General features: G+C 35.5%; 1 protein-coding gene across 2 annotated transcripts in view; it reads left to right on the plus strand.

The window, feature by feature from the left end:
• The window catches only part of BDP1 (B double prime 1, subunit of RNA polymerase III transcription initiation factor IIIB), an 85,191-nt gene that overhangs the window by 23,583 nt on the left and 49,366 nt on the right, over nucleotides 1-12,242 (plus strand). For both annotated transcript variants that reach the window (XM_027864175.1, XM_027864176.1), the window contains exons 7-11: nucleotides 1,435-1,529; nucleotides 4,098-4,152; nucleotides 8,823-8,966; nucleotides 10,220-10,498; nucleotides 11,468-11,615. In XM_027864175.1, coding sequence (XP_027719976.1) covers nucleotides 1,435-1,529; nucleotides 4,098-4,152; nucleotides 8,823-8,966; nucleotides 10,220-10,498; nucleotides 11,468-11,615 — 721 coding nt within the window. The remainder of the gene's footprint in view (nucleotides 1-1,434; nucleotides 1,530-4,097; nucleotides 4,153-8,822; nucleotides 8,967-10,219; nucleotides 10,499-11,467; nucleotides 11,616-12,242) is intronic.

Here is a 12,242-nt window from a genome sequence, read left to right on the forward strand (position 1 = left end):
TTTCCTCGTAAAGCGTATCGATATCCCTTGTCCTTTAATTTTTAAGAAATATTTCTATCATTGATCTATTTGTAATTGTGAGGTTTTTGCTATATCTAGATCACAAAACTCTGGCTAAATTATTATTCAGCCAAGTTTTTGGGGGGAACAAATGTTAGATTACTGTATGCACCTGGTTCTAGCTTAGTAAACAGTCAGCAAGTATTTATTAAGTGTCTGTTATATGCCAGGCACTGTGCTAAGTACTGGTGATACAAAGGAAGGTTAAAGACAGTCCATGTGTTGTCTATTGGAGGAACTTACAGTCTTACTATTTTCAACATGTTTCACTGATCTCTTTTTAAAAATCCCATAAAACCTAGTTTTGATAATTATGTCCTTATAGTATAATTTGAAATTTGGGAATGATTCTCCCTCCCATTTGGGTAAGATTTGCCCAGATCATGTTTTTATTCCTTTCTCTCCATTAATACTACAGCTTACTCTAGTTCAGGCTCTCTACCTGTTTAGTATCACTGCTGCCTATCTCTTCCCTCTCCAATCTAATTTCCACATAGCTGCTAAAATATTCCTAATGCACAAGTGTGACCATGTCACAGCTTTGCTTAGGAAGCTCCAGTGTCTCTCAATTTCCAATTTTGTCATTTTAAGTTCTTTATAATCTCACTCTAGCCAAAGTTTCAAGATTGACTTCTCATTACTCCCTACCATGTCTGTATATTTCTGCCAGTTTGGCTTACTTATTTTTTCCTGTCCAAGACATTTCATCCCTTATTTTCGTGCCTTTACACAGGCTTTATCCACTGCTTGTAATGCTCTCCTTTCTACTTTCACCTTTTAGCATCCCTGGCTTTATTTAAGATTTAGGTCATGTAACATGACCTACAAGAATCCTCCTGTAGGTCAGGAACAGTTTTTTGTTTTGTTTTGCTTTTTGTTTTAAATCCTTATATCCTGACACCTAGCACAGTTCTTTATTTTTACTAAGTCCTTGTTGGATTTTATTGTCTTTAATTTTTATCATATTGACTTTACTTAACTAAAGAATTGTTTAGTTCTTCCTTTATTTCTGGAAAAATTATCTTGTAGTTGACTTTATATTAAGTTCTTTATATTTCTTGTGTGCTTACTATCTTTAAGTTGTATTTAAACTAATTCCACTGTAGTGACATGTTGGAAATCTTTTTCATTTCTATGTAATCAGATTTTATGAATGTTCTCTAAAATGATATATACCTATATGTGATTTTTATTTTGTGTCAGCTACTTTCTGTGATCACTGATACTACAGACTTGAGGCAGAAAGCATTAAACAAAGCATTATCTAAATTTATGTAAATATACTAATATTGTATACATATTTATTATCTACAAGTTCTTTACTTTCAAATATTGAAGTTAATTTGAAATTTTTCTGAAACTTTGTTTTAACAGAAACAGACATGTTCTTTTTAGCCATCAGCATGGTAGGAACAGACTTTTCCATGATTGGCCAACTCTTTCCTCACAGAGCAAGAATAGAAATTAAGGTAAAAATAAAAGTAAACTGTTGGGGTTAATCAGGAAAGGGGCCGGGAAGTACTTAGCATGTCTTTCTATCAACCTTTGTTTTTTGTTGTTGTTTCATTTCATTACTTTCTTTTATATTTACTCTGTTAGATGAAAAGCATGTTTCTCAACCTTTAAAATATGTATTATGTAAACAGGTTTAGTTGACCATATATATATCATTATCACATAATAATATAACAGCTGGCATTGAGATGACACTTTAATTTTGTCTCATTTGTCACAACAGCCTTGTGAGCTAAGTACTGCCGTTATTCTTTCTACTTTTTTACATAGAAAACAATTTGATGACTTGTCCATAGCAACAAAATGAGAAAGTGACAAGTGGCATTCAAAGCCAAATTTCCTCATTCCATGTCCCCTTCAGTTTTCATTACCCCTCACTGTCTCTCAGCATGAATTTTATGTTTATGTTTTGCAGTAGATGAATAATTGAGACTACTTAAACCCTTTCCACCAGAATTCTGGGGCTTAATCCCCATTCCAGCCATCTTTACTGTTATCCATCATCCTAAGTCATTGAGGCTAATCATAGCATCACTTCCAGTTCTGGAGTAGAGAGCTAGTGCCCTTGTATCTGTTGTCACTACTATTTCTCTAAAGCCAGCATAGGATGTCATTGATATAACATTTATAGTAATTTTTTGGAAGATTCTAGCCTTTTGTGTTCACTGTTTGAATTCACCTGTATAAGAGGAAGGGTCTTTGAGGGTCACTTGTTTTTACAGTAACTGTTGGAAAGAACTAATACTAGATTGAGTTCTATCCTAAGCTCCATTTTGGCATGAGCTCGGCATTTTTGTGTGGGTGTTCTTTAATTTATTTACTAAACTATTTCTGAGTTTTCTATTTTTTAACAATTATTCTCCTATTTATTTTACTTAGTATTCATTGACTCCTCCCTCTCATTTTCTTCTCATCTTGCCACTTGTCAAGTCCTGTTAACTGTGTGTCCACAATAACTTTCTAAACCTCTGCTTCCTTTCTCTTCCTATTGTCACCACCCTAGTTCAGGCCTTTATTGTTGACCTATTGGCAATACTTCCTTTTGGGGGGGGGGGTGGTAGGGAGCAATTGGAGTTAAGTGACTCCCAGGGTCACATAGCTAGTAAGAGTCTGAGGCCAGACTTGAACTCAGGTCCTCCTGACTCCAGGGCTGGTGCTGTATCTGCTGTGCCACCTAGCTGACCTTCAGTACTTCCTACCTTAAGATCTCAACTCTTCAGGTTCATCTTTTCAGTTTTTCTCAAGCAAAGCTTTGCATATACTGTGCTCTAATTGAAAATCTTAAGTGTTAGTTTGTTGCCTATCAAATAAAGTATGAACTGTTTCACAGGTGAACACACAAGTAACACCATTTGTTGGGCAGGAGAACACAGGAGGCCCCTAACACTAACAGGTGTTCTAGCACAGGTTCACTTTTGATCTGATTAGACAGGAAGACAGCTTCAGAGAGGTTAAATTAGCTTACTTTATTCTAGTCTAGTCTTTTCAAGTGGGTCATTGATAATGGGAGCACCAACACCTATACCATTCCGTAATCACGCTCCTCACAGGGGCGGGTGAGAATAGGAATACAACTCTTCATCTCTTAAGCCTCCATGGGGACCAGTTGAAGCAAACACAGATTTCTCCCCAGCCCTTGATGAGGGCTGATCAAGGCTGATACATGCATTCCTGTATTCATTACCCAAATCCCCAAATGGGTTCACCCCAAGCCTTGATGGGGGCCAGTCAAGGCAAGCACAAATACTCATCTCTCATGGTCATTCCTCTTCCCCATTTACTGACCAGTGCCCACTTGCTTTACAGGACAACAGACAAAGAAGGCATCTTGCCAACATTAAGCTCACGGTTAACTTTAGCAATACCGTCATTCAGTACAAGCCTAGTAAATATTACTTATGTTATATCTGTATCTCACTGCAATGGTGCAGTAGAAGTTGTTTTCAACCATAATTCATGGGAAATATGATCTAGGATCCTGGCACTATTATCTAAACAGGAATAACAAAATCCTCCTTACACACACTAAAATCCACCTTCCTTACATGAACTCTACTCTCATAATCAAAGTGTTCTACGTTTTGGCCCCTACCTATGTTCCGTGTATTTTCTTTCCTGTTATTCTTCAGTGCTTCTAATAAACTGAACCCCTTGTCATTCCTTAAACATGCACTGCGTTTCCCACCTTTGCGTCACTGTCCGTGTTTTTACCTTGAGCTTGTGCTTCCCTTTTCTCCTCTGTCTCCGCCCGTCGCAATCTTGCACATTTTTCAAGCCCCATCTTAATTCTTACTTTTCTGATAAGGCTTCCCTCTCCTTGATCTTCCTCTTTTCCTTTAGATGGGATCTTTCTTTCCTTTGACCCTCCCTGGCACTTTCTACCTCTTAGTCTCCTAGATCTAGAGCTGTAAGGAACCTTTAAAGGTCCTCAAGTCCAAATACCCCCTCCTCCCCACCATTTTAACATTCTTTCTAGTGAAGGAAAATTATAGATGAAATTTTATTTTGTTTTATTGTTACAGAATAAATTTAAACGTGAGGAAAAAGCAAATGGGTGGAGAATTGACAAAGCATTCCGTAAGTATTCTCATTTCTAAAAAAAAATTCATGTTATTTGGAGAGCCCTTTTATAAGCCTTGTTTTTGTTCACTTTATTTCAGAGTAGACTTTTTTGATATTGTCATGCTTGGGAGATGTGGGCACTACTGGAATATAGCTGTCTAGGAGGGTCTAAGCCCAAAACTTACGGTGAACAAAAAAGTATCTGGCACGTGTTTCAGGCCTAGACAGAAAACAAATCATTTCAAATTAAGGCTGGTTGGAGTAGACAAATACCTTGAGTCTATGCAAACATGATTCAGATCTAAGGAGGTCTATGAACATATTTGGTGGAGTAGGCATGTACCATATGTAGGCTGATGGAGAATCCAAAGTCTAAGAGGATGAGAATCAGTAAAGACAACATTGATTGTGGAGCATACCAAGACTATTTGATTTCTTCCCTCTTCTGTACTGCTTGATGCATATAAGTGTCTGAGTACACACGTGTTAATCATTGGCATAAAAAGGTTAGTGGAATGGAGGTTATCTCCCCTTTGATTGAGGAACAAATGGTGATACTAAGATCACCAGGTCCTAATATCAGGTTTGTTTTTTTTCCTCGTATATGTGGATGTTTACTCTTTCTCTTATATGCTGTTTGATATTTAAGGTTAGTATCTGATTTGAGGGTTTATCTAGAATTTTTTTTCTCTTTGAAAGTGTACCATATGGGAAAATTACAAAGATGTTAAATATTTAAAGTTTATAATTTTACTCTAACCTTTAAGTTTTTAAAGTGTCCTTTATATCAAAGCAAATCACATTCATCAGGAATATATAATATCAATATTAAATGATTATTAAATAATGGTGTACAAATTCATTAAATTTGGAGTCTCACTGTACGTTCTTATAAATCAGGCCAGTAATGCATGAAGCAGTGGGCCATTATTGTAGAGTTAAGTTTAAGACCTAATATGAGACACTTGGGACAGGTACAATAATAGAAGTATACAAGTAGGGAGATCTGGAACCTTGATCATAACAATTTTCAGGCCATGGTAGGGGATGGAAGTGGGCAGGTCTTTTGGAGAGCTTGTCCTTGGACTTGAAACACTTAGGTTCACTAGCTGTCCGTTACTCGTCTTAGTTGGTGTGTATGATGGCCCTGTGTCTTCCATATCAGGGCAGCTGTGTAAGGGAGCAAACATATTTTAGAGGGAGGGAACAGATTTTTCACTCAGGCATACTTGATTGGTTTCCCATCTCTAATGTAACAGGCAAGGAAATGCCTGGACTTGGCCTATAATACACTTATTGTACAAGCGTGAGACATCAATGTTTCTAGTAGAGAGAATGGAAATTTTCAGAAAAGGGCATGGTTTGGGGTGTTAATTAAACAGGTAGAATGAAGGCAGGTTTTCAGAGCAGAGGCAACCTTAGGGGTCTCAGAGAGACCTGAGAAGCCTTTTGTATTATCAGAAACATTGATTAATGCTATTAGAAAAAAAATTTGCCAAGAAAAATCTTAAGGTGCTTTGAATTTGTGCTTAATTTAAGAAAAATTAATGTACATTGAGATAGATGAATAGGATACTTCTCCCTCCAACCAGGTCCTTTGGGAATTTATACTAGAATGTTGTCTAGGATGAGACCTAGACAGCATGGGCTAACTTGGCCCCACATTATTCCCATTTGAGAGCAGTGTTGCTAAACATCTTTGGGCTGTGAAGCAGTTCAGCAGGACCAAAGACCACTTTTTATGACCACTAGCTTCAAGTTGTGCAACATGTCTGCTAAACCATTAAGGAAATTACTGTCAATATGATCACTGACTTAGTAACAGTGGACTTTGAAAAATCATAGCAAAGAGGACAAGTACTACAGGATTAAAGATGAGTAAGTGAAATGTTCTCGTTTCCCCAAAGAAGAGCAGAAAGTTAATTTTTCACTCTAAAGACCTATGTGCTTTATTTCTATACCTGAAAATTTTTAGAATTGCTTTATTAAAGGAACACTTTGTGAGCTTTTAAAAAGGAAAACCGATCAGCCAGTCCTCATTTTAATTTTCTAAACTGGTTAAGAAGGGAAATGCTATAAATATAGTATCCCTGAATTTAGATCAGCATTTGATAATGTTTCATGATGTCTTTGTGGAAAAGATAGAGAGATAGGGGTTCATTGATAGTGCCTTTGGTGTGGAATATGTTAAATGACCATATCTGGAGAATTGTGTTTATGGATTTAGGTCAGGAATAAAGTTAGCCTCAGCAAAGTGTTCCAAGGATCAGTCCTTAGTGGCAGTTCTGAAAATTTTTATCAGTGACTTTAAAGACCTCAGTGCTATCTACGCTTATTTAATTTGAGATCCCACAAATCTGGAAAGAGTAGCATATTAGGTAGATAAGGGAAAGTATGTTGGATGAAGGAGCCCAGATCTCAAAAAGATCTCTAGGACAGATGGAACAAATCTAATTAGTTAAAATTTAATAGAGATAAGTGTAAGGCCTTTCCTTGTTGGAGTGTAAAATTAGCTGTATATTCAGGTTTGAGAAAGTAGGTAGCAGGTTGTGTTATTTGGGATATTAGTGGACTACAAATCCAATTTATTGAGTAACATGATAGAGCAGCCAAAAAACTGAACACAATACTATCTTAAGCTATCTTAGTCACAGCATATGTAGAATATCATGTTCAGTTCTGAGTGCCCTGTTTTGTGGTGGGAAATTTATAAGTCAGCATGTCTGTGGGAGGATAACCGGGAGGATAAAAGGGCTGGAGACTAAGCCATATCAGTGCAAAGAACTGGACATGTTAAGTTTGGAAGAGAGCAAGGACAACATTGTGGTTATATTCAATTGAAAAAGGTTGTCTTGTAGGGGTTGGCCTCGTTCTCAGAAAACACAGATATAAGAAATGAATGAAAATTTTGAGAGATGAAATTTTGGCTCAGTGTTCAGAAATATGCCCTTGTGGATTAAAGATACCCCAAAGTATAATAGACTGTTTTAGTAGGTAGTGAATTTCTTATTACTGGAGGTCTTCAGGCAGTGGCTAGATTTCCCTGTCAGGAATCTTATAGAGAGAAATTCTGTCTAGATTAGGCTAGGTAATATCAGGTCTGTTCCAACTTGGAGGTTTTGTGAAATTTGCCACAGTTGAAAAAAATGTGAATTTCGTACAGTGGAAAATGATGCATAAATATGAGGAATTAAGAGGACCATAGAAAGATTGATGTGAACTGATGCAAAATGAAATAAGGAGAACCAAAAGAATGATATGAAGCAGTCATTACAAAATGTAAGTGAAAAGATCAGTAAAAGGAAGTCAACCAGTGAATGATAGGACAGATAACAAATATATCTTTTCCCTCATGGCAGAAAGGTGGAAGACAAATATGACAGAATACTGTATGCATTGTCAGACCAAGTTTCCTTGTCAATTATTTTTGCTTAATTATTTTTCTTTATCATAAGGGATGTTTCTGTCAGGGGATAGTGTTGAAATGACTGTGATATGAAGAGAAAAGGTACCAGTAAGATATATTTTTAAGTTAATTTTTTTCTGCAGATTCAAATCTATAATAGAAAATCAACATTTTTAAACCTGCACATTTTCCTGTAACTTTTATTTTCCATCTGGTCCAATTTTCTTATTTTACAGGTAAGGAACTGGAAACCCACAGAGGTTGACATAAGGATATAGTAAATAGCAAAGTTGGAATTCAAATTCAGATCATCTGATTCAATCTAGTTTGCATCAGAGTGTGTCAGGAACTTTTGGAATAGACTCATAAGATTATAGATTTTAGGGATATTATAGGCTTAGTCCTAAGACTAATGTCCAGTATTGAAGACTTGATAAGGATGTAGGGTGGTAGTTGATTTCTTGAGGCACCAAGTTTTTTTTTTTTACATCAAATTCACTTTTCTAAGACTATCCTCTAACCAGACTACCCACAGTATTTAAATATATAAAGCATCAAAACTGAAACAGAATTTGGATCAGGGTATTTTGTTGCCCTTTCCAGATTTGCCTGTAAATCCTTGGAATTCTACCTATGATTTTTTTAATGCCACTGCTTTAAATGTATTCCTTGATGGTTTGTTGTTCCATTCATTTGTCTGCTATTCCCAGTGCTGCTGAAAGGGATATGATACTACTACTGCTACTACTACTGCTACTACTGCTGCTGCTACTGCTACTACTACTACTACTACTACTACTACTACTACTACTACTACTGATAGTAATTGTACTAGTAGTAATAATAAGCAATAATAAGTAGCATGTATACACTTTGTACCAGGCACTGTACTTTACAAATGGTATCTCATTTGATCTTCACAACAACATTGGGAGGTAGGTTCTGTTGTTATTAGCATTTTACAGATGAGGAAATTGAGGCAAACAGCTTAGGTGACTTGCTCAGGGTCATACAGTTAGTATGTGAAGCTGGATTTGAACTCGGGTCTTCCTGACTTCCAGCACTCTAACCACTCTGCCACCTAGCTGATTTTTGTCATTATCAGGTTGCATTTCCTATATATTATATCAGAGGGTGATAGTAGCAAGAGGACAGGGGTGGAGCTGGGTAGGCTTTTTGGCATGTCCTTAGGTCATTAGATAAAGTATTTATTCTAACTTTTAGGATATTTTGGAAATCATGACCAGAAACATTGTTTTTTACATTTTATTTTGGACAGAAGAGAAACGCCCCTTTGACTTCGATTTCTTTGCTCGTTTGCTTGAGAAGGTCCTTGCAGAAGAGGAGAAAAGAAAACAGAAAACTGTTAAAAATCAGAACACAAAAGAGAAGAAGTCTTCTAGACCTCGAAAAAAACAAAATGGTATTTATTATAAATGAGAGTATGAAATGATATTGATTTGATTGTGTTTTTATTCTTAATGATTGTTGAGGTTTTATAGGTGGTTCTGTAGGTTGGGAACATCAGGATCAGAGCATTCAACTAAAGGGTGATTGATTTTTCTTCAGCTTCATAGTTATTTATGACTAGTAGTCTGTATAGGAGCTGCTTCCTAAATAGTTTTTGGAGTACTGTATCAATGTTACATATATATAATAAGTAGTTGCATTCTAAAAAACATTGAGTATGATGGGTGGCATATCTAGTCTGTCTCTGTAGGCCTGTATAGTTAACACCATATCTTAATACTTCAGTACTGATTTCCAATGTAAAAGCAATCTTTAATTATTTTGTATTTGACTCTATTTATTTTTTTTAGTGGAAATCTAATTCTCTTTATTTTAGGAAATCTGTTTTATGCCATTAATGCATTTGAGTACTACTGGCATCTGAAAGGCAATTTCAGTTTTTGTTGGAAAATTATTTCTACATAAACTTCTTGGTCTATAAGCATAAATATTTAGATTTTCTTAACTGCATCCTTTAAATCCTCCTTACATAGTATATGCTACTAAATTAGGGGATCTTAGAGCTAGACTGTTATTTAATCATTTTACACCTGAGGAATTTGAGGCTGATGAGCTCAGGTGATTTCACCAAGGTCAAACCAGCTAGTCAGTGATGGAGTTAGGGCTAGATCCAAAGTTTTCTCAGGTGCTTCTTCCACTTTGTTGTCTCTGTCTTTGTGGAAATAGTATTGAGAAGATCATACTTCATTTCACAGTATATAATTCTTAGCCATTTTTCACTTGCTACGTATGCCAGATGGGAAAGAAGTAATATCAATTCTTCAATATTAAATTCTAAAATAATTCTATTAATTCTGATTTACTAAGTTGCTTTTAGAGCTTTCTCAGTTCATAGGATCATAGATCTAGATCTGGAAGAAACCTTAGTTCACTGCAACTTGTTTTATAACTATCAAGACTACTTCTAAGGACAGGAACAAGTTTCCAGAATGTTTAAACGATGTTTGTTGTTATGACATAGAGAATATCTGATTTAATTCTCCATTTGTCCTCTTTCCCCTTTCTGTGTTTTTATACTCTTCATTTTTATTTATGTTCATTTCATCATTTTGCCTTTATGTCTTAAAGTTGCCTATTAGTCTGTCTGGAAAAAATATAACCATTTAAAAGTGAAAATAGAAAATTTATAGATACTTCTGTTTTTAGTAAATAAAGTTGCCAGTGGTGAAGTGGATGATGATCCAGATGAGTCTCTCAATGCTAGAATTTCAGACATGGAAGGAACTGAAGTGGGTGCTGAGATTGTCGAGAAAGAGAATGACCAGTCTTTGAATATAGCAGGACAGACTATATTAGAGTCTGTTGTAAACAGAAAAAAACGGAAAAGGAAGAAAAAGGATGATACTGATGAGCAAGAAACAGAAAATCTTTCAAAAGAGGCCACTGACCGCTCAGACACTTCTAAAGGAGAAAAGCCAAATAAGAGTAAGTGATATTTTTTTAGCTGGAATCTATAGTAAAGTTAAAGATTATGCAATACTTATTGTACAACTGAACTTTTTGCTTATATTTTGCTTTTGAATAATCACTGTCAAATAATACCTATTAAGTGTTGATTTATTTATATTCATGGCACTGTGTCCAAGTTACTTATTGTTTTGACAGAGATGGATTGGCATTAGGAGATGGTTTTTATTGGAAGCATAATAACACTTATTAGAATTTACATGTTTTTGACCATTGGTTGTTGTGAGGTTGAAGTGGGAAGGTGAAAGTACTAGAAATAGAGCAGACATTATTTCTGCCCTCATGAGTTAAAAATTTTTATTGCTTAAGATGACAGATGAGTTAAAAGTAAGAGAAAAAGTAGTCACAGATTAGAAGAATTCCAAGTAATTTGGTTACTGATTTAACTATAGTTGGTCCATCAAGACACACACACAGAGTAAATGGGTATTGCCAGGTAAAATAATACTAATAGCTGAGAGTTATATGTCCTTTTTGGTTTGCAAAATGGTTGACATACACTCCCTGTTTATATACTTTGCCTCCTAACAAAGGTAGGTAGCCATATATCATTTTTATTTTACAGATAAGGAAATTGTAATGTAGAGATGTTAAGGGATTTACTGATGGTCATGCACTTAATAAATAGCAGAGCTGTAACTCAAAGTTGGGTTTTATGATAAGACAACTGATGCTCTTTCCACTGCACTGTACTATCTGCTTTCAGATTTTAAGGGAGTCTTGGTATGGTGGTTTACATGTAGATGATGATAATAAAAAAATTATTTATTGAATCAATCGTTGAATATTCAGTGTTTTCCAAATTACAGGCTTAGAAAAGATTTTTATACTCTTGATGACACCATCAGAAGATGCTTCTCTGTTAAAAAAAATTGGAAAAATTTTTCTCTTGCATTTTGAAAATAACATTGATTTGTTTGTTAATAGAGAAATGTCAGCTTTTGGTAACTGTAATAAATGAGGATGAATGTAATAAAGACTTGGAAGTTTCCAATTTAGAAAACCTAGATGAGATTGCTTGCATACCACCAAGTGAAAATGATGAGAATGAAAGTGAACACATCTCTTCAGCAAGGTAATTTTAATGCTTTTCAACAAGTTCACTGTCTTCCTAGTTCTCTTGGATTGTCAGACCTATGGACATAGTTTGTTATTTAAATCATTTAAAATAAGTGTATAGTAAAGTAAAATCTGATTATCTCAGCACACAGCCACCTGATTTGAAAAGCAGGAGTGATTTGCTTGCATTTTGTTTTCAATGAGTGGAGTTAGAACTGGAATGTAATTTTAGTACTGTGATTGTTAGCTCTATTCCTCCAAAATGTCTCCTAGTATTTTTTTTTTTTTTTTTGCTAGGCAGTGGGGTTAAGTGACTTGCCCAAGATCACACAACTAGTGAGTATTATGTGTCTGAGGCCAGATTTGAACTCAGGTCCTCCTGAATCCTGGGCCGATGCTCTATCCACTGTGCCACCTAGCTGCCCGTCTCCTAGTATTATTTAGAAGGGGATGTTACCTACCACCTGGAATTTCCTATCACTTACTACTCTTCTATATGTGTTACAACTAATGGCCACCAATGACCAATTCAGTAAATTCCTATTTCTTAGCCTTTTGGTTTGGGTCTCTTAAATTGAAAATTACACTGATTTTTGTTTGTTTGGCATGTTGGAACAACCATATTACTTTATAGTCACCCACT

The sequence above is a fragment of the Vombatus ursinus genome, unplaced genomic scaffold (genome assembly GCF_900497805.2).
Source record: "Vombatus ursinus unplaced genomic scaffold, bare-nosed wombat genome assembly UNPS02014774.1, whole genome shotgun sequence".
NCBI lineage: Eukaryota > Metazoa > Chordata > Mammalia > Diprotodontia > Vombatidae > Vombatus > Vombatus ursinus.